General features: G+C 42.0%; 1 protein-coding gene across 8 annotated transcripts in view; it reads left to right on the plus strand.

Annotated features, from left to right (window-relative positions):
* The window catches only part of nrxn1a (neurexin 1a), a 66,831-nt gene that overhangs the window by 34,221 nt on the left and 9,275 nt on the right, over positions 1–23,335 (plus strand). For 6 of the 8 annotated variants that reach the window (XM_059325295.1, XM_059325297.1, XM_059325296.1 and 3 more), the window contains 12 exons: positions 877–1,129; positions 6,056–6,259; positions 7,782–7,808; positions 10,811–10,933; positions 11,812–12,193; positions 12,587–12,777; positions 12,932–13,105; positions 16,176–16,295; positions 17,431–17,612; positions 18,940–19,111; positions 20,042–20,131; positions 21,239–21,555. In XM_059325295.1, the coding sequence (XP_059181278.1) occupies positions 877–1,129; positions 6,056–6,259; positions 7,782–7,808; positions 10,811–10,933; positions 11,812–12,193; positions 12,587–12,777; positions 12,932–13,105; positions 16,176–16,295; positions 17,431–17,612; positions 18,940–19,111; positions 20,042–20,131; positions 21,239–21,555 (2,235 nt within the window). The remainder of the gene's footprint in view (positions 1–876; positions 1,130–6,055; positions 6,260–7,781; positions 7,809–10,810; positions 10,934–11,811; positions 12,194–12,586; positions 12,778–12,931; positions 13,106–16,175; positions 16,296–17,430; positions 17,613–18,939; positions 19,112–20,041; positions 20,132–21,238; positions 21,556–23,335) is intronic. The other 2 variants (XM_059325301.1, XM_059325302.1) reach the window with 1 other exon arrangement.

The raw sequence follows: 23,335 nt of genomic DNA on the forward strand, positions 1-23,335 counted from the left end.
CTGTGTCGATGTTTGGTTGCACCAGGTAAGGTTAATCATAGCTATTCTGCCTTAAAGTCAACTCCACACCAACCAAAACACTGCGGCAGAAAAATATATTTTTAAAGGTTTAAAATTCAACTTTAAGGTGCCTATGAAACTATTCCTATGTTTGAATTTACTCATAGCTGCTACAACCCAGTGCTGTTGTTTGCAGAATTTGCCACTTTTTCTTGTCCTACATCATAGTAAATTGAGTATTTTGGCGTTCTGCACTGTTGGTGCACTGTTGTTCATAGCCCATATAATGAATTGATTCAGTAAGGAATTAATCGCCAGATTAATCAGTAATGAAAAAGGTTACTTACAGTTTAACATACTGTCAGTAGTGAGTAACTGTAACCCTCTATTATAGATTAGTTTATATTCCGTGTAACCATCATATTGGTTCTTTTCAAACTGGATTAGAGTAGATTAGATTAAATTTCATAATCCAGATTAAAGGAGAGATTTTCCCCCACCATGTTGTGCTTTGCTGCCATATAAATCTTGTCCAATTTGTCTTTGATATTTTTTTTTTACAATTTTTGTTATTTAATTATTTATTTGTGTTTCTTTTAAGATAGGGTTTTACAAGCCAATTAGTGTTTAGAAAATTTGGTTTGGATCCCAAGAATCATAACTAAACAATCTAGAGCTTTAGAAGAGCTGCAATGATAAATTGATTTAACAGGTGATAGATTGAAGACTATTGAAAATTGGCAAATAAAAAATGTGATTAATGAGATGGGTTTTTAGATGAGTCTATACATTATTTATTTGGAAAATCCTACTCAGTGTATCTGTAAGTGTCCCAGCAAAATGTGGTCATATTCCTTCATGTGGCCTCTTCTTCAGGTGTGGACAGCTCTGTTGAACTACGGTTACGTGGGCTGCATCAGAGACTTGTTTGTGGACGGGCAGAGCAAAGACATCCGGCGGCTGGCGGAGGCCCAGCGGGCAGTGGGTGTGAAGCCCTCATGCTCGAGAGAGCCGCCCAAACAGTGCCTGTCCAACCCCTGCCAGCACAACGGCATCTGCAGGGAAGGCTGGAACCGATATGTCTGCGACTGCTCTGGGACGGGATACCTGGGACGCTCCTGTGAGAGAGGTGAGGATGACGCGGTGGGAGGTCCGGGAGGAAGAGAATTACACTTCAGCAGCCCGTTTAGTAATTTGGCATAAACGCTTAAGTCACATTTTCACAAAAAAGATGAGTAAGCTGGCTAATTACAGTCACCAAGCAGCAACATTTTGTGAAAAATTAATAATATGTCATGATGCACAATACAGTCAGAGTGACAGCTTTGTCATTTGCTTTTTGGCTTGAGAACATTGAGTAATGCCAAAGAGATGAGCGACAGATGACAGATGGTGTGGTGTGGAAAGTCTGAAGTTTTAATGTCAGAAATAACTCCCATCAATCACTGAAATTATATTATGATCATCAGTTGTATTGGGCGATAAAACTTTTATTCATTACACCTTTAAGTTATGCTTTTTTTTCCCTTTTAAAAGGTCCATCCTAACAGATTACATCACCTTGATAGTACTTACTCTGATATGAGCTGAAAAGATACCCTCATAAAGATTTATGGCAGATGAAAATGTGGCAAAACTATTTCAATAAGAAGGCTTGCAAATTGAGTTTAGGTGAGTGTGCTCTCCACTTTATCCCTAGTGGTGGAGAACTGGAAAAAATGTAGAGGATGGCAGGTAGCAAGTAGATACTGTAGAGAGAGTTAATGAGCATTCTTGCACAACAACAAATCTTTTCTGTTGTTGGCTGTATCTTTTATTTAAAAACCCAAATGTTGCGAGTGTGAGGAGTAAGATGGAGGCAGGGAAAGAGAAGATGAAAAAGGGGGTGAAAGAGAAGAGGGGAGGAGGAAGCTGAGCTGCAGACAGGACTATTGGACTGCTATGGATGTAGAGACTGGGAATCGATGGGAGAGGAAATGTGCAGAAAGCAGCGAGCAGGAGCTGTGACAGAGGAGGGTGGAACCACCGGGCTGGAACCGCCATATGACAGCAGGTGAGGAGATGAGGAGGAATGGGAGATGGGAGTAGAAAATCTGACAGAGAGAGAGAGAGTTATGAGAAAAGGTATGAATTCAGGTCGAGAGAGAGAAATGGAAAGTAGGAGAGATTGGCAGAGGGACTGATACAGGCCTGTTGAAAGAAGCGAGATGGAGTCAGACAAGGAGAAGAGAAGAAATGATGTTTGTGCCACAACTGCTGACGCGTCTCAAGTGATGATTGTACTATCATCTAACAGGAGATATAGACACACACACACACACACTCTTTCTGAAAGGTGTTGATATGAAAATGTTTTATTCCGGAGGACAAACATCCGCAGTGCATGTTTATCGTAGCAATGCACCCTCTCCCTCCCTCTCTTTCTCTCTCTCTCCTTCTCTTAGCTCTGTCTTCCTTTCCTCTATGTCTTTCTTCATCCCTCTCTGTGTGCATTGAGGGGTCACTAACTGGTGGTTCAGTGGATTAAAGGAAGCGCAGATGGAGAAGCAGATGGAGAGAGTGATTGGCCATGTTTACGCCTTCTACCTGCGGTTTCTCCCTCCCTTTTTTTCCCTCCCTCGTTCTCTCACTCTCTCCTTTGTTCCCCCTCTCTCTTCTTTAATGAACAAAGATGGTCACAACGCACTAGCTCCAAGATGAATTCTCATTTTGTAAAGAGCAGTCACACACACACACACACACACACACACACACACACATTTCTAGCGACACAGTTGCACATCTCTTAACACATTTTCAGCTCTCTCCTCCTTCTCACTTGCTGTTCACACTGGATGGTTACATTTTTTCTTACTGCCCTGCTTTCTCTATGGAAGCCTATTCTTGCCAGGAAAAAAGCAATAGATTAAAGATGCATATTTCATCATTTTTAATAATAATAGAGCAACTTTTCCATGCTTTTGCAACCACATTTTCAACATTTTTTTTCACAGCAGTATATGCATCTCCATATCCAAATTAAGTGGAATTACCATGGAAATCGATGTTAGATCTCTGTTTTGTTATCTTTGTGGCACCTATGGCGATAATGCGAGGCGTGTTTTTAAATTTCCCAGAGATCCTGATATAAGTTGTGTTTCCATCAACAAATTTATCTACACATTTTGAGGATTCATATGAGAAAGGCTTGATGGAAGCACCAAAATTTGATAAAAAAAATTAAAAATGTGCTTTTTTTGGAAAACAGTAAATGCGCTAAACAGGAAATTGAAATGCTTTTTTTGAATAAGTTCTGACATAGTGAACATTTAACTCTGACATGAAAAACAATTATAAGTTGCCCGATTGCATCTAATTCCTGAAGACTTCTCTCCATTTTCTCTTGTGGGTGGCCAAAGTTGTCTCTCTCATGCAGTCTATTTCTTCTACTGTTTACTGACAGATTAGCCTACAGCAATACATTAAACTTCCATCTCCTGACAAAAGTACATCTATGCAGCTTTGTTTATTGGCTCTGAACCAGTTGATGGAAACGTCCCTAATTCGCATTTTCTTTAATGCAACATTTCAAAATTTCTTTCGCTTAAAAATTTCTTCGACTTTACTGGAAACACGGCTGCTGTCTGCATGTATTGATTTTTCCCAGTAATGTCGCTACAGTCACCCAGCTTGTATTCCAGAAAAGTTGCATGAATAAAACAGAATGCACTTGTTGAGCACAAATTTACAAAAATAGTGGACATAGTGCTGAAAAAACATAAATAGTGAGGCCAAATGACAAGCAGACCTTCGGTGGTTTCAGTGCTTGGTTTCTGTTTTTTTAAGAGATCATTAACAACAAATGTAGGCATCTTATTAGTTAAAGCCCCTTTGCAGTGTATTCTGGCATTTTTTTATATTTTATTGTCATTTTCTGGAAAAAAAAAAAAAAAAAACAGGAAAATTACTTGACTAGTTCTACTAGCTATTGCATTGGTTAACTGAGGGTCTTCATTTTATTATTTTTTTATTTCCTTCACCTTAGTTTAGTTTGTTGTTTATTTTCACAATGGCATATGTGTGCACGCTGAATGAATGAACAAAATCCAACCCCACACTGGCTGTCTCTCACTCTCTTCACTGTCTCTTCCTGCCAGTCACAGCGCACCACAGGACAGATAGACATGTTGCCGCGTATGAAGTGCAGTGTTGGGATGTTCTGGAGGTTTGCCGGGGAGCACACAACTATCAGCCCAGACACAAAGAGCAACTCAAAAGAAAAGGAGAAAAGCCCTGTAAGAGAAATATGAAACTTAAAAGTAGCCCGGTGCTATGTCAGTGCTGTGAGCTGAGCAGCTGATGGTGGACACTGCACACCTCCAAAAAACATTCAGAAGCTGCATTTCAATGGGCGTACAGCGGTGCTTCTCTTCAGTGGTGCAGCGGCCAGACAGACGGCTGCCTTGCCTGGAGGAGACCTTGAGTACAGGAGAGAGAGTTTGTGTGTTTATTCTTGTCTCAATCATAGTCTGATTAATAGTAAATTTGTCAAATTTAGTGCCATATCGCTACTTTCCAAGCCACCGCACGTTAGCTGGTTTCATCTAAACTGGAATGAAAAAACAATGCAATCCAGATTATGTATGACTATTAACCACACCCAGGTTCTCTGTTTCATAGAGAGTGTTTTACAGTTAAACAGGTGTGGGCTTTTTAACTACTTATTCTGTTCACATGGTGCATTTTGTGTGTGCTACAAGTGTCAAATCATGCATCGGTATGTGACACGGCCTGTGTGCATTGCACTTTGTCAGCTTAGTTATTTTCTTCTGGCATAAATGGGCTCCCATACTTACTTCTCCCAAAAGCTCCCTGCTCTATTTGCCTGGTAGTGAGTCAGGTGCCGTGGTGAGGAAAATTTAGTCAGCTGTCTCCCTTATCAGAAATGTGTGCACGTGTGTGTGTGTTTCAGTGTGCTTGGGCGGGTGTGTGTGTGGCTGTTAGTTATGTTATCTGTGATATAACAGGCCAACCACCTCCTTTTTTCCTCAAGTTAATGAGGGTTCATTTGCATTTTAGCCAAGAGCTTTTCTCCCTTTCCCCCCCTCCTTTCTCTCTGTCTTGCTCTGTCCCTATTTTCTCCCCCCTGCTCTCACTTTACTAAACCCTCCTCTGTTCACACTTAAATTCACTCACTTATTCTGAAATGCACGCACACACACACACACACACACACACACACACACATACGCACACTATCTCTCTCTTTCCCTCCCTCTCAGCTCATCAGTATTCATGAGGCCTCCCTCTCTTCCTGTTCTCTTGTTTTTGCCTTGGCTCCAACCGTCTCCCACGGAAATAGGGAGAGCAAAAGGGAGAGAAAGCGAAGGAGGAATGGAATAGAGAGATATAAGAAGAAGGGAAGAAGGAGGAGAGATAAAGACGCAGAGACATGGAGAGTGTTTAGCTCTGTATGTAATTGGCCAATAAAAAACTGGGTTCTCGAAGGTAAACAGTTTAGCGGTTGGGGATTGGCCCCAGCAGGTAGCAGGGAGAGAAGATTATGAATATGTAAATGAGTATGCAAAAGACATTAAAGCGGGATCACCTGAGCTTGTTACATTATGACTCCAGGGTCTGGGATGTCAGCGACGGTGGCTAACACACTCGCTGCCATGCATTCTGATTTAACCGGATAATAGGGCCGGCCAACCAGCTGCGGCTATTTTTACATGCACAGTCTTTTGTGAGGGAGTGACGATGAATTAAGGGTGGAGAGTGATGGTGTAATTTTGTAGGAAGCAGGTTTTGAGTTTCAACATGACGTGGCGGGGGAACGAGGGAGTGTAGCCACGCTGCAACGTGCTTTGTCAGGTTTAAATCTGAATCACTTGACGTCAAATTGCCTTTGTCTCTTCCCACCTCGTGTGTTTTCTCCTCGTCTCCTTGTCAATCATTTCTGTCTCCTTTTTAATGTGTCCACCCACCTCAATCTCCTCCACCATCATCTTCCTCCCTCTTCTCCCTCTCTCATTCGTTCCTCTTTTGTCTCCCTTTTTCTGTGCGTCTTGAACAGATGCGACTATCCTGTCGTACGACGGCAGTAAGTTTATGAAGGTGCAGTTGCCTGTGGCGATGCATACAGCGGCGGAGGACGTCTCGCTACGCTTTCGCTCCCAACGGGCCTATGGCGTTCTCATGGCAACCACATCCCGTAACTCTGCAGACACCCTTCGTCTGGAGCTGGATGGGGGCCGTGTCCGACTCACTGTCAACCTAGGTACACACAAGCACACAAACATAGATTCTCTCCAACTTTGTGTTAATTACCTGCCAGGGGAATGCAGCTGATACTGGCCTCTTGGCTATTTCTTGCATAGAAATGTCATTAAATATTGATTAATAATGTATTGTCATCAGAAAGTTTCTTGAAAACTCTTCCAGATAATGATGCTGCACCCTTTAAACTTAACATATTTTTAAGGGTTCCACAGGTTTTTGGCAGATGCCTTTTAGCATTTTGATTGAGTCTATGGAAGAGCTGGGCGATAAAACAGTTCTGTTTTTAATTATGGTTTAGGATGTTTAAAAATGAAAATTGATTTTTACTTTAACTTGAGTAATTACAGTGCGGAACCATTACCACTTCGGTAGTTCATAGTATTCTTCAGACACAGGTAAATTATCAGCATGGCAGCATGCACTGATACAGATGGTTCTTCCTAAAAAATAAAAAAATGGCACCATTTTCTCACCTCAAGCAAACCACTTTCCGCTGTAAAGCTTGTCTAACAACAGACATCTGTTCCCCGGTTCTTTGGTAATTTCGATTGTTAAAATAAAAACAAAACTAATTTGAATAATTCCTTAAAACTGGGTGGAGTATATAAAATTGGACATTTTATTTTTAGTCTATATCGCCCAGCCCTACTTCATGGTGCACATACAACTTATCTTTGAACACACACACACAAACACAATTGAAGGTTAGTGTTTCTGCGTTGAACAGAGGGTCAAGCCTCAAGCTGCATTCTCTGCTCACTCCCAGTGGACCTGTGCATCCCCAACACCTTCAGCAATCAATACAAAGACTCAAACTGTACCAACTGTACACTTCACACATAATTGCAACTGCTAAACACATTCTCCAGCCTCACTCGTTCACAGTCACACACTGAAATCAAGTACACACACATAGACGAACAGAGGGGTGCATGTGTTGGTCTCTGGTTGTCTGCAGCCACGTCTTTTCTGTGGTTGACGCCACACGACACACCAAGGCATCATGGGTTTAAAAAAAAAAAACAAGAAAAAAAAGTACAATAATGGGGCTAAATCTCCCGACCATTAACGGAGATTTGTGCTCTGGATGGGCGACAAAAATTATGGGATGTGTTCAGTGTCAAACTGACACACGTGACCCATCTCAGTCTCCTGGTGCTTTTGATTGGTGACTGAAACTGTCGCTCAAGCCAGAGCAGCCAATGAGCACACTGCTCATGCTGGGACACACCGCTCTCCTTAGCATGTAACCGTCCGACGTAAAAGATCGATCAATCTCAGATTTCACTCTTTATTGGCAAAAAAAATCAATGCATTTTGAAACACGCTGTTGTAAGAAAATACACGATCCAGCTTGAGGTCCTGTGACAAAGGAGAGTGTGTGTTTTCTCAGCAGTGTGTGTGTGTGCATGTTTGTATACATATATTTGCGTGCAGGGTGTGTCGATGTGTGCGTCCCCAGGGCGTGGAGAGTATCTGTATGTGTGCAGCATTAACCCTCTGCTCTGCTCTCCCTCCAGACTGTATCAGGATAAACTGTACAGCCAGTAAGTGATCCTCCATCTCACCTAACTCCTCCCCTCCTCTTCCTCCTCAGTATGCATGTGTGTGCGCTGTAGAGTGTGTGTGTGTGTGTGTTTGTTAATGTGTCTGTCTGACTATTTTTCACTCGCTCTGTCTTGTCAGTCCATCTGATCATAATCCCTTATTCAACATATCTTTGTACCATGTGTCTGTGTGCATATATGTGTGTGTGTGTGTGTGTGTGTGTGTGTGTGTGTGTTGGACAGGGGAGATGCACATATGCGTGTTTGTGTCTGCATGTTCAGCTTACACCACAGGAGTGGTGCGATTTTTGCTGAGGGCCAGGGTTTTCCAGGTCGGCCATTTTAGCAAAGAAGGATAGACGGAAGAGAGGACGGTGGGGGTTGAAGGGAGGAGGGGAAAAAAGAAGACGGACTAAATTTGAGTCTGTGTTCAGGTAAAATTAGGTGTGTTGGGAAGTGGATGAATGCAACTTAGAGCTGCAGGGTAATTACTTCTCCTTCATGCTGTAGACAAAAGACGTGTTATCCCTCTGTTTCTCTCCGTCGCACCTTCATCCCAACGTCTGTCTGGTGGCTTTCTTTGTTTGCTCGTTGTTTCTCTCTAAACTATACATAAGGGATTTTTTGGGGTAGTGTTTCATTTTAGTTAAGTGTGTGCTTTCGTGTGAGTGCCTTTGCATTCTGTATTTTCTTCATTGCCCATCTGTGTGTGTTTTCTGTGTGTGTTATCCTGTGTGTGTTTCTGTTCATGCTGCTGTGAGTGGAGCTGAATCCCTGATGAAGTTTAATTCCCTCACGTGGAGTTTCTCTCTGTCACGACCACAGAGAGAGTGAGAGAGAGAGAGATGAATGCTCTGTGACGGCAAGGAGGTGGTGAAATGGACGACTGCAGTTGCCATAGAAACCCTACTAGCCACACAGCGCTGTTGCTATCCCGCATGTCTCTCGGCCAATTTTAGACCGGTTGTCTCAATGAACATTTCAGTAGGCAGCCACTTTTCTGGCACACCGTGTGCATACAATAAATTATACATCTGATATTCGAGGGGGAAGAAAAAAAATGTATTTAACAGCCAGGCGCCACTGAAATAGTCCACTCAGCAGTCAAATAAAAGCCTCGGCATGGGAGAGATTTGAAGCTTATCCGGCAGAAAAGCCATTTGTTATTTGGAGCTAATGAAATATGAAACGCTTTTTGTCATTTTGTTTTCATTATCCTGCTCTTATAATCTCCACTAGCTTGTGTCATTTGATTTGAATTGTATTTCCATCGCAACAAACAGTCCCTGTTGTCTTTGTTTGATTTGTCTCGCCTCGTTGTCTTTTGGTTTAACAGCACAGACTGTCTGCCGACCGCCACAGCGATCACTACTAGCTCATCTTTACACCAAGCTCACCATGCTGCTGAACACACAGTTAGCACTGACCCAAAATAGGTGCCTGTGTGCGTCTGTGTGTGTGTGTGTGTGCTTACTGGCGTGTATTTGTGCCTCTCCCTGTTCCCACGTTGACACAGATCACTGCCTCACTTTCACCACGGTCTGCTCATTCTTTGAGTATTTGGTTACATATGCAAAAACACGCGCACACACTCACAAAACTCACACGCACATGCACATATTCTCTCCTTCACTCAGTGTTAGGCAGTGATCCATGGTAACAGGATGAGATGCTCATGCCCAGAGCACAGCTGAGTCTCCTCAGGGGAACCCTGTGTCCTCTCTGAACGCACAACACACTCTTTTAGCTTTGCAAACACACACACATGCAATTCACGCTGCCATTTTGATCCATTTTGATAGACTTCTCGTATTATGTTTGCGTGTCAGCATGCCTCCCTCTCTCTTTCTCTACCTCTCTACCTGTGTGTGTGTTCATGTGTGTGTGTGTGTGTGTGTGTGTGTGTGCCTGCCTGCCTGCGTGCCTCCATGAGTGATGTAGGCATGCTTGACATTTTCTGCAGCTGAATCCGTTCGGGTCAGTTTACTTCTCACCTCCCCCATCATTACCTCCTATAGGTCACCGTAAGCAGACTCACTCAAACCAACAGGGCTTGGAGGAGAAAACTGAGTGAGTGTGTGTGTGTGTGTGTGTGTGTGTGTGTGTGTGTGTGTGTGTGTGTCAATGCGTGTGTGTGTGTGTGTGTGTGTGTGTGTGTGTGTGTGTGTGTGTGTTTGGGGATGGTGGGTGTTCAAGTTTGGTGGGGTGCTTGTAGTGAGTCGGAGCAAGGGGACACTGAGGTTTTGGGAACAGTCAGTCTGTCAAATGTGTGCAGTCAACTATGTGAAGATATGAGCTGGTAGATGTGCAGAGAGAGAGACATCATGAGAGGACAGCTCAGCTTCTTTCATTCTGCTGCACATCAGCACCTTGGAGAGCTCGCTCTGATGTTCCACTGTGTGTCTAGTGCCACCATGAGGCTCGTTGCAGTATTGCGCTCCAGTGCAAGACAAAAAGGGAAGATCCTGTGTCTATATGTTGTATGTGCGGGGGTGGCTGAGGAGTCAGGGGGGTGCCAATGTGCTGTCTGTGCATGTGTGGGTAGTAGGTGGTCATCATCATGGCTGTGTGATCTGACCACAGATGGATTGTCTCAGCGTGGGCCTGTTGTGACTCACAGTCTCCATCTTGGGCACCCATTGCATTCATTTATGTTAATCTTTCTGTCCGTCTGTGTCACATCATCTGTCTCGCTGGCGTATCTACAAAGTGACCTGTCTGTCTATCTGTGGAGCGGATGTGTTGACACAGAGGTGTTTGTCTCCCCAGGATATGTATGCCCCCCCTTCAATCTGCTATTTCCCTCCATTCCCTCACTTCCTGTCCTTAAATTTTTTAATTCAACCTGCCTGGCTTCTTCTTCTCCTTCTTCTTCTTCTTCTTTTTCTTCTTCTTCTTCTTCTTCTTCTTCAATTTTTTTTCTGTCTCTGTCTCTGGATTTCTATCTGCTCTGTCTCCACTTCTCTGTGCATTATGTTAATGGTGCTCTGGGCTATGTGTAGGTAAAGGCCCAGAGACCATCTTTGCGGGGTCGGGCCTCAATGATAATGAGTGGCACACAGTGAGGGTAGTCCGGCGTGGCAAGGGCCTCAAACTCACCGTGGACGACCTGCAGCCTGTTGAAGGTAACCACAGCAGCATTACCTTTACACCTTTTCAAAATAAAAATGACTCTCTGAAACCTGTCTGTAGTCATCTGCTTGAAAATGTTTTTTTTATGATAAATTGCTGTTTTTGTTTTTTATTGAATGCCATAAGACCAATTTTAAGGGTTTTATTTCTTTTTTAGAGAACATCTGTACCTGTGTAAGTGAAAATAATCATTCTGGAATGTGACTGTGATCATAACCGTACAACACTAGTCACTCCAGTCATGGAAAACCAGGAAAAAACATGGAATTTCAAAATCTGATGCTTGAAAGAATAAAAAAATGCTGAGAAACTTTATTTTAAACAACAGCCTGAGCCTACATACTTACAGGTCTATCTCAATAAATAAGAATATCATAGAAAAGTTTATTCGTCAGTAATAAGGAATTAACACTATATAGATCCATTACACACAGAATGAAACAGTTCATGTCTTAATTTATTTAATTCCTTCTAATTATAATGAGTATGGCTGACATTTAATGAAGACCTCTTAAAAATATATATTACAGAAGACCAATTTTAAAAAGTATGTTTAATATGGAAATGTTGGCCTCTGAAAAGTATGTCCATCTATATGACTCAATACTTGGTTGAGGCTATTTGACTTGAACTACTGGAAATGTACTTTTCCATGATATTCTAATTTATTGTCATGCACCTGTATTTGGCTGCATTGTTTTGTGAACCCTGTAAACTAGATTTAGTTTGAGCATCAGTTTGAGCAGTCCGTCGCTATTAGTTCAAGCGTTGGAATAAACATTGTGGTTAGGAGAAGTTTTAGTATTGAAAAGTTCCACTTGAAACCAAACTTTCCATAGCCCTCACCTCTGAAGTTTACCCCCGCCACCAGGTCAGATGGCGGGCGACCACACCCAGTTGGAGTTCCACAATGTGGAGACGGGTATTGTGACGGAGAAGCGCTTCATGCCTGCTGTGCCCTCCAATTTCATCGGCCACCTTCAGGGCCTGACACTGAACGGCATGCCCTACATCGACCTGTGCAAGAACGGTGACATCGACTACTGCGAGCTCAACGCTGTTATCGGCTACAAGAGCATCGTGGCTGACCCCGTCACCTTCCGCTCGCGCTCCAGTTTCGTCACGCTGCCCACACTGCAGGCCTACTACTCCATGCATCTCTTCATGCAGTTTAAGACGACGTCCCCCGACGGCCTTGTTCTCTTCAACAGGGGAGACGGCAATGACTTCATAGTGGTAGAGCTGGTTAAAGGGTGAGCCGGACAATGCACAGTGTTCGATATTTACATTACATGAGTCAGTGCATTGTCTTGCAATGGGTTAGAGGTTTAAATATGTGTCAATGTTTATATCTGTCTTGCAGAAATGCATCAACATGTTCAATTTTTCCTGGGATTTACAGTTAACATTGTCCTTGATGAATTAAAAAAGGAAATTCTTAAGGCTGAAATATCAACTATGAAAAATGCACAAGTCAAGCAGCGCTTTTTCTACTCCTGTAATTACGTTTCTACAAGACAGATTATAATGCCCTGAAGTGTATGACCCTGTGTTTTTCTTCATCATGAATACAATGAATTTGCTTTTTTCTCTCCTCATTTTTTATACCCCTCCTCACTCTTTCTTTCCTTTCCCCCCCTTTCTAGCTACCTACACTACATCTCTGACCTGGGCAATGGAGCACACCTGATCAAGGGCAACTCTAACAGTCCACTAAATGACAACCACTGGCACAACGTACACATATCCAGAGACACAAACAATCTCCACACAGTCAAGATTGACACCAAAGTCACCACACAGACCACCATGGGTGCCAAGAACCTCGACCTAAAGGGTATGCACAAAAAAAACAAGCAGTGATAACTCAATTACAGAAAATGCTCCGCTCCACTCTATGCAAAGAAGCATAATGGCACAATAGACTGTTCCACTTTTCTATATTTTGATGTGATAAACGTTACTTTAATTGGCATTTAATCTACTACTAGGTGACCTGTACATCGGGGGCGTGTCCAAAGAGATGTATCGCGACCTGCCGAAGCTGGTCCACTCCCGCGAGGGATTCCAGGGTTGCCTCGCAACAGTTGATCTAAATGGCCGGCTTCCTGACCTTTTGGCTGATGCACTGGCAACCATGGGACAAGTGGAGAGAGGCTGTGAAGGTGAGGTGCAAACACACAGAAACCCCCCCCAGTGGATCTGTCCCCCGGTCACATTTCCCTACTGCTTTTTCTTTCAGTTTTCATTTAACTCATACTCTCTGTTATTAGCATAACCCACTAACCCAGCTCTTTGGTTCTTTTAGATGTAAATTTTTTACTCTCATCTCCTCCTCGATCTTTCTGCAGTTCACAGGCATCTGTGTGCATTGACTAACCATCTAACTTAATTTGCTTGTTTGCTTTTTTGTTTGGCTGACAAAAGTTACATTGATGAAAGCTGACTTGCAAGGTATATCGCTTTGTGTGAGCATGTGAGACACGTGTATGAGCGTGGGAAAATGTGTCTGAGTGCGTGTGTTAGGTATCGACCGATTATCAGTAGTGAGATTCAGCGTTTTGCGGATTTTCCGAATCATTCTTTTTTTAACCTATGAAACAAAAAGGCGATACTTTAGCTCTGACGCAGCTGCCTCTCCCTGTAGCCTTGCTCAGTGTCCCACTCATAGCACTCTCTGATTGGTTCGCGTCACAAGTAATAGCCAATCACCACTGTGGTGCCAAAGCAGCAGCATGTTCCTGTAGCTATTGAAGGGCCGGGGTCCAGCCTCTAGTACAGAAGGAAAATGCTGTTGCAACTTTCCACGCTCACATCTGAAGGAGGAGGGATCCAAATCTGAACTCCTGGATTTGACACAAGCTACAGGCAATACTATTTTTCTTGACTGCACCTCTAGGACCCAAGCTCTTTGGAACTTAGGATCAGGGTTAGACAATGACAGGCAGTGTCATGAAAAGACACCCTATCAAAAATAGGGTCTTTAAACTGTAGGCAAGAACTGCAAGATGAGGCAGAGAAGAAGAAGGACAGACGGCATGGACATGAGAAAGAGATGTGACATGAGATCAGATTATATTAGTTATTAGTTATTCTAGTCATTTATAAAAATGCGCAGACAACCCACGTTGCACATATCCGTTCACATGAATGAGCTGTCACTCTGTTTGTCTCTTTTAGTAGAGGATCCAGGCTGGAGTGTACTACATGTACTTCACTGATTAACCAGGGAAATATAAGCAACAATTGGCTTCAAGATCAGAGAAGCGACACTCAAATATCACCAGGGAAGACAGTCTAGACAGTCTAGTTCTCATTTGCAGCATTTAATTAAACTTAATGTTTAGAGGCTCTGAAACTAAGTTTTGTGTTAAAGTTTGTTATTCTAAATTTTGACTCTAATAATTTTTACTGCAAATATATGTATATAGGTTCCAAACATCGGTATCGGAATTGGCGCTGAAAAAAATACCATATCGGTCAATTCCTAGTGTGTGTGTGAAAATTTGTGTGTGTGTGTGTGTATGTGTATGCGTGTGTTGAAACTACCCAGTGGTGTCCAGTGTTGTGTGGATCCCAGTGATCCAGAGTCAAAGGTCAGAGGTGACCTGTCCTCTCCTAGCCACCATAGTGACTTCATCACAGTAGTAACATCACCACCGCTTGACTTGAGTTGACCACAGCTCCACCACCCGGGTTGCGTAGCAGCATGCTCTCTAACCCCTCTCCTACTGACTCCCAACCTAAACTTCAATACTCCATTTGTGAATCATTTCACACCCTTTTCCTCCACGCCTCATGTTAGGAGTGCAGCGAAGGAGTTTAGAGCTTTGACATTCTCCTCCTGTGTGCTTTTAGCATGAGGCTGGGAGTGAATGGTGACAGACTGCTGAAGAGAGAGTATTGAGATGAAGGCCTTTAAACATAACTCCGCCCTCTTATGTTTAACCCCTCCTCCTGTCCATGTCCCATTCATCTAGCCTCACCACCTGCATGCTCTCCACTTTTGGCTCTTTTCACCGAGTAACACAGATTCCAGTTTCGTTTTAGTTCAGTTTTAGGGCTGGGCGATATGGCTTATAAATAATATCTTAATTTTTTTAAGCTGTGCTGCAATTTACATACATATATATCCATATTTTCTCTTAAAAAACTGTCTGATTTAACTTTTGAATTGATGATCATACCAGTGTGATCATTATAGATAACAAATCTGAATTTAGAAGGAGTACAGCTTGTTTATAATATTTTAGAGCTTTTAAAATTCCACATTGCTCTGAGGTGGTGTAATGTCATTTTGAAGTGGAAGTGTATTATTAAATTATGAAGTCTGACTAAGTATTAACACATTTGAAATTGAATTTCTCTTTGAAAAACAGCTTGCAGGCAGTATTTTTTTATCATTCATTATATTTATTATTTAATATTTTTATTCATATTGCTTTCTTTATTGTTTATTTATTATCGACAGAGTGGCTGACTTATTGAATGAATGTGAAATCACGTTCACCGGAACCTCGCTTTTAGTCTTTGAAGACTTCTTAAACACCCTAAACCATAATGCTTAGTATAAACACGTAACACAAAACAAAAAGGGCGCTACTTTCACCGTCTTTTCCCTGCACAGAGTTCTGCACAGGGTAATGTTTTACAATGTCAGTGACTGAACAGATTCTTGGGATTATTACGCTTCACTTTCTCCAGACTCTTTCCGTGTTCCCTTCTTCCCTTCAGATAAAGAAACACCCGCCTCATAGGTTGCACACACTCGCCCAGTAGAGTGTTGTGGTGGGAGAAAGTGAGAGAAATGAAACACCAAAGTGCCAAAGATTCATCCCGGCAACTTAAAAAAATTCACTTGATGATCGCGATATAGTCATTTACTACATCTTGCGTAGAACAAGTGACAATAGAGCAAGTATATTCAATATATCGCCCACCCCTATTCATAATCCAGCACCTTCTGTTAGTGAAAAGAATGGGAGCCTATCCACAATATCTCACAAGTCTCACAATTATTTTCTACTAATACTACTAATCATAACATCATTGCAACACAATAGTCTACCCGGCCATTTCCAAATGTTTCAAGGTCTAAAAAAAAATAACCATACAGTACTGGCACACTGTTGTGAAAACACTGGGCTCCAGACAAAAATCAAAAAAGTCTGTCTGCTTACGTTCTCCTAACTTTTGCACCCTCCCACCCCCCAACCACCACCTCTGTCACTGCAGGTCCCAGCACCACATGTCAAGAAGACTCCTGCTCAAATCAGGGAGTTTGTTTGCAGCAGTGGGAGGGCTTCACCTGTGACTGCAGCATGACATCGTATGCTGGGCCGCTATGCAATGATGGTGAGTCACTGCTTTTCATTGGAGCTGCAACGATTAGCTGACCAATCAGTCAGTCAACCCACAATCCCAAAGAAGTCATTAAAGAATTATTTTCCATCCCAAAATGGCAGAAAATGCTGTTTTCAGTCCCTAAAAAATGCTTTTATGCACTTTATATCATAATAAAGTGGAAAATAAACATTTAAACACATCACATTGGATTTTAGGAAACCTGGAGGGACATTTATTACTACTTTCTGACATTCTGTAGATCATAAATTAATTGATTGATTGATTGAAGAGATAATTGTTAACAATCATTTGATAAAGCCCTACTTTTCATTTTCTCTCTCTTACGTGTAGACAGCTACAGTAAAAGTCTAGAATGATTGCAATATTTAAATGAATGAAAAACACCTCAAATCTATTTAGTGTGACCCCTGAATACTAGATATCTCTTCATAGATCATAGAGAATTATTTCTGATTTTGTGGGTGCTATTTGCATAATGTTCTTTGTCCTGCACTCTCTTTCAAACCTAATATTCCCCTTGAGTGTCTCTAAACTGCAAAAAACACACCCTGGTGTATAACTGCACGTCTAAAACTGGTCCAGTTTAATTATTTGCTTTTATACACTGAATCAAAGCATTGTTGTGTGCATTTTATCAGATCCACCAGGTGAGGGCACTGTCAACTGTTGATTCTGAAGTTGCACTAAATCACCACCTGCTCAGTGTCTAGTTTGGTTATTCTGATTTTCTGTAATAATGCCCTCTTTTACATTTTCAACAAACTATCCTCAGCAGCATTACAAGTAAGATACTTGGGGATTATTTAGTCATCCTGCAGCGAGTCCAGCAATTGTATGCTGTTATTTGTGTGAGTCGGTTATGGCAGTCAGCCCTCAGTAGTTTGGGGAATACAGATTATTTTTTTCTCAGCGTGTAGGAGGAAAAAGCAAAATGTGGAAGGCCAGTCCACTGTGGCATTTTAGAGTTTTTATCACAATTTTCCAATATGCCCCCTGTGTATAAAACATTTAGCAGTTAAATAGGCGGAGATGCCATCTGCAGTAGGGAACCTCTGATGATAGATAGCAATGTTTATGGCATATAGACATGCTTGCAATTAAATTTTTTATCTGTGTGGACCAGCTGGGACCACTTATATCTTCGGCCGTGATGGAGGTGTGGTGGTTTACACGTGGCCCCCGAATGAACGTCCCAGCACCAGGGCAGACAGGCTTGCCCTCGGGTTCAGCACCCAACAGAAACACGCCATTCTGCTCCGGGTGGACAGCGCGTCCGGCTTGGGAGACTACCTCCAGCTGCAGATAGTAAGTCTTGTTATTTTATTGCTCTCGATTCTTCAACACATACCGTATACTTGCTGCACACACTTCATTTGTTTCCTCACCCACGCGGAGTTTCAGGAGATGCATTGGGTCTGTCCCAGTAGCCACACTTGCAGTTAAAGCACATTCACGTGCCATCAGGTAGTAGACAAGTGTGTCCTGTGTCTGAAAAATCCCAGCCGAGAGTACACTGAGCAGACACTCAATGCACACTTATCCCAATACCACTTCAGAGTGAGCGTTATCTCACAGTTAACCACAGTCTCCTGCGTAGCACCAGTCCGGTAGTCTGTGGTAATGCATGCAGACATGAAGACGTCTAATTTCAGGGTGAATATTACTCAGTCATGGCAGAACCTGCACAGACCACAAATGTGGGTAATTGAACAGACCCATTATCTTCCGGCCAAAATGGCAACATAAAATGAGTAATCAGTTGATTTAGAATTGCTCTCCTTTATCATTATTAGACTTAGGATGGAGAGTTTTGTTGTCAGAGTCAGATACCATCTTTTTTATTCCACAAATAATACTTCCTATTCAAAACCTTGTGCCTACATTACCCACAATGCACCTCAGCCACAGACAGTCTGAGATTCACGTGTATTGTGCTAATAAAAGCGAATGTAGCCTTTAAACACGAGTCTCAAGAAAAGCTGAGGAGCTGGTTACAGACGTTAAGTAAGCTCTCTTCTCACTCCACATTCCAAGTTTTTTTGGGACGTGACGTATCTTGAGGCCATTTTTCAGCCTGAAAACAGAGCCAAGAGGAAGTACAGTCTAGGTACAAAGTCTAGTTTTCTCTCAGAAGACTTTAATTACAATATGCTGAGAGATTATTGTGGCCAGTTTATTTTGGCCAGTCTAGAAAAAAGAGGAGTACCCCAAGCACACTAAACAAGGGCCTAAAAAAAAGAAAGAAAGAAATTATATCTTTCCCTTTAACCGAGTCTCAAGAACAGTTGATGAGCTGGTTGTACATCTGGTAAGCTCTCTTCTATCTAACTCCACACCCCAAGATTTTTTTTTACATTTTTAAACTTTTAGATTTATCACCAGTCAAAGCTGAGCCTTTTTCCAGCCTGAAACAGAGCCTAGAGGAGGTGCAGAAGTCTAGTTTTCTCTCAGACCGCTTGAATTACAATATGCTGAAAGATTATTGTGTAATTTTTGCCCAATGTAGACAAAAAAGGAGTACCTTAGCTTCAGGCACAATAAACTAGAGCCTGAAAAACAAAGAAAGAAAATATATCTTTCCCTTTTTAGAAAGATTACCTTCCTCATGAAGCATTTTCGTGTCTCTCCTCAGGACAAAGGCAACATTAGAGTAGTGTTTAATGTTGGCACGGATGACATCAACATCGAGGAGAGCTCCAAGTTTGTCAACGATGGAAAGTACCACATAATTCGGTTCACCCGCAGCGGAGGCAATGCGACCCTCCAACTGGATGACCTGCCAGTCATAGAGCGCTATCCCTCAGGTAGGCCCTGCCCCGCCCACATCAGCCCAACCCTCCGACCCACCACAGCACTGCCTGTCCTGGGACAGAGCTAACCACACTTTAGTCCAAATCAACCCAGCTCCTGATTGAGTGTTCCTATCAATGTTTATATTCAAACACTGAAGTTGAGAAATATAATTGCAGCTTTGTTTTATGTTATTGTGTTTGAAATGAAATATGTGTGATCTGATATGTAAACATGACTTTTTAAACCATAAAAAGAGTTAGTTATTACAATAGCTTGTATATTAGCCAGCTATGTCATGTTAGGCCTGTTAAATAGTGTTAAAGGTAATTTATGAAAATAGTCAATTCAGGTTGTTTTTCTCACCATAAAAGAAAATAATAACAGTTGGTGCATTTTTGGACAAACAATAATTTAAAAACATGTCATATTTTGAGTTAAATGTTTAACTAGAGAGAAAAAATAAGAAGAAAAAGAAAAAAGTGTATTTTGTTGAACATAGTTTTTGTTTTTATCTTTGTTGGTTTTTATATTTAAAGTGGTAATCTTAGGTTAACACAATGAGGTCCAGGCTTTAGATAGTTAAAATGCTAAATGCTAGTTGTTGTGAGGTGTGTGTGAGGGTTCTTCCTGTATGTAACTCTAAACTCAGTCAGTCATTTAGACAGTATGTGGCAGCTGTAACATTATTTCCCTGTGCTCTTTCAGATGTTAACCCCTGAAATGTCTCTTTAAATTAAACCCAATGAACAGAGAGTAAGAGTCCGCTCACTGGAAACATAGTAAATTCAGCTCCTCTTCTCTTCAAGCTTACCTTAACGCAGTGACATGCTAACAATGAGCAGACCATTACTTTCTTTTCATTGCTGTTCTTTTTGTATCCAGCTCCTGTACCACGTTTGGATGTGCGTAATTACTACTGTGTTTTCATCTCTAAATTAAAGGCAACATTGATAACGAGCGCCTGGCCATCGCCAGACAGCGAATCCCCTATCGGCTCGGTCGAGTAGTTGACGATTGGCTACTCGACAAAGGTAAAAACCCTGATTAAAATTCCTTAAAACTTTCAGCTTAAAAAATACAACTTGAAGACAGTTGAATATACTATATTGTGCACCATCAACTAACATCTAAAAATAAATCCATAACTAAGTATTTAAAAGTTGGGCAGCTGTAGTGTGTAATACTGTGTAAACTGTAGTGCCTGTGAACGTATCTTGTTAGTGTGTATCTGATAATATCAGGTTAAAGGGACGATGGAGAGATTTAAATGTGAATAAATCAGAAAATAGAAAACAAGTACTGATAAAAGATGCTTTATTAAGACTGGTAAATAATTGTGTATTATGAAAATTGTAAACGATAAAGCATTCATTAAAGATTATAATGTTGAGAAACAATTTTGTAATCAAATTAAAGTACATGCAAAGTATTGTGGGATAATTATGTAAATTTGAAATGACTAATAGAGCAATGCTTTTTTGAAAAAATGTAAAAGTTTTCCTCCTAAACTGCAGCAGAGCTCCTTAAATTAGCCTCTGGTCCCTTTAACAGTGAGCAGTGCTAGAGCTTATAACCTGTGCATGCTTCATAGGGCTGTTACAACAGTTCTCTAGGTCTCTGTCTCTCTGTCTGCCTGTCTGTTGCTCCTTCAAATACAATATCGTGCCGCACAGCCATCACCATCGCAACCATCTGTCAGCCCCGTCTTCTCAGGACCCTCTGACTCCTCTCATCTGCTGCCTCTTCCTCCTCCTTCTGTTCTTTGCCTCTTCATCCTCCTCCTCCACTTCTCCGTCTCTTCACCCCCTTCTCTCCTCTCCTCTCCTCTCCTCTCCTCTCCTCTTCCTCTTCCTCTTTCCTGTTCCCACTCTTATCTCTCACAGTCTCAGCCCTCTCCACGGTTCTCCACGGCTTCGATTTGCTCTGCCATGCTTAATCTATCCCATCCTCTCACCATGGCTTGGGGGTGGTGGATTGTGTAACACTCAAACACTCTTGTGTGTGTATGTATGCACGTATGTGACCACTGGTATGTATGTGTGTGTGACTGTATTTGCGTGTGTCTGTCCACCTTCCTTCCTGTTGTGCCTGTGTGTTATGTTTGCTGCGTGTTTGCGTGCACGCCCGTGTCTGTGTAGGTCGCCAGCTGACCATCTTCAACAGCCAGACGACGGTGCGTGTCGGCGGAGGTGACCGAAACGCGGGCATGTTCCAGGGCCAGCTGTCGGGACTCTACTACAACGGCCTCCGCATCCTCAACATGGCCGCAGAGGGGCACCCGCACATCAGAGTGGACGGCAGCGCGCGGCTGGTCGGCGACATGCCATCCTCCTCCATCACCCCGCAGTCCAGTGCTGCAGCTGGAGGCAACCGCTCTGACTCCGCCCCCTCCATAAGTGACATCACAACCACCACGGCCACCAACAGGAAACAGGGCGCAGCAGGGACACAGCCGGTCAGAATCACATTTATAACTTCATTGAATTCCCCTCTGTGTGTGGTCAAACAGAGATGTATGTAATTCCTCAGATATCTTGTACGTATACTATGCGTCCTATCGCCCCGCTGCCATCATCCTTTTGCTGTGACAATTGGTAATTAAAAAGTGTTAATTTGCCTTGATAAGTGTCTTTTCGAACTCGGTAAGAGGATTAGCCAGAACACAGCCCACTAATCAAAGACTAGAGGATAGTAAGATACGACAGGAGGAGTGGGATTGTTTTAAACTGTACTCAAGGCGAGGAGAGGTTTTTTTTGTAAGCCGTGTTTCAAATGCGTGGTACGGCTCTACTCGACTCGACTCACTTATTTGGTAGCAAAACTTATCTCCTTTTGGGCAGCCTTTGCCATTGCTGCCCCAAGACTGTGGAACTCCCTCCTTACAAATATCCAAAACTCAGACTCACTGCTTTCATTTAAAAATAAACTCAAAACCTTTCCGAGAAAGCCTACAATACCTGACTCCCACTGAGTCTTCCAAACTGAACTGTCATAAGCTTGTTTTCTGTATTCGTATTTATTCATCCATTTCATTTTAAGTGCCTTTGAGTATCTTTAAAAGCGCTATTTAAATCCTATCAATTATTAATTATTATTACTATTATCTCTTGTGTTTTCTGCTGCAGTTTTCAACTAAAAATAGTGTAGGCAGGACACTGTGTGAAACTGCTGCTTAAAAATGACACTCACTGTAAGTGAGCTGCTATTATTCAGTTTTACAAGCTGCTACTTTTTAAAATCTAGGTCGAGTCAATAAAACACGGTGCCTTGACTATTTAATGGCAGGTTTGTGCAGCATTTCCAGTGTCGTGCTAGTGACGATTCCCTTGGACAAGATCAGTGGTCTTCAGTGTTTTAACTCCACCTTTAAGTATCGGCTCAGTACAAAAAAAAATCACAGGTAGCAGGTATTATCTACAAGCTTTTGCAATTGTAAAACCAAAATAAAGCACGTCATGCAGCCGTAAAGCCGAATCATGCAGTGGGATTGCAATATTTCATACCCAAAGGCTATTCAAATTGTTTTTCATAAGGCATTAAAGGTAAGAAGGCATTGAAAACATTAATCAGATTTTTTTATTCAAAAAGATAAATATAGTGATCTAAGCAGTGGATCATGATGAATGCTGAAAGACAATTTTTTTCTCAGGCATATTAGCCTTTATTAGATATTACATAATGGAAGCTGACAAGAGATGAGGACGTAGCAAAGAAGGGTGATGATACGCATCAAATGTCGACAGTCAGGCTCGAGCCGTGGACGATGAATTTACACGGTCGCCATCTGGAGAGACCCCTGGGCCACCAGGACTTTTAAATAAAGTTTTATACCTTGATTTAAAAGTTGGTTCAAGTTTTTTAACCAACAACATAATACACAGTGACACACACAATACAAATATACATAAAGATAGAGGGGAAATTATATGCCTGAATGATTCAACTGTATAACATGCTGTATAAGTGTTACCGAGAGAAGGAAAAGAAAGTACATATCATATTCATTACCATGTACTGACAGATACATACATGAACTCATACACACGTTTTGCTTGTGTACACATACATACACAGTGAAAAAATGCACATGATGGCCAAAGAAATGCATGGTTTCACGATGTACTTATAAAACTGATCCGCCTACAGATTATATTACTTCCACGCTTCTTTCTTTAAGTTAGACCAAGTCTTACATTTAATTTAAGCAATATGCAATAAAAATATTCATAGTCAAG

The sequence above is a fragment of the Centropristis striata genome, chromosome 21 (genome assembly GCF_030273125.1).
Source record: "Centropristis striata isolate RG_2023a ecotype Rhode Island chromosome 21, C.striata_1.0, whole genome shotgun sequence".
Classification (NCBI taxonomy): domain Eukaryota; kingdom Metazoa; phylum Chordata; class Actinopteri; order Perciformes; family Serranidae; genus Centropristis; species Centropristis striata.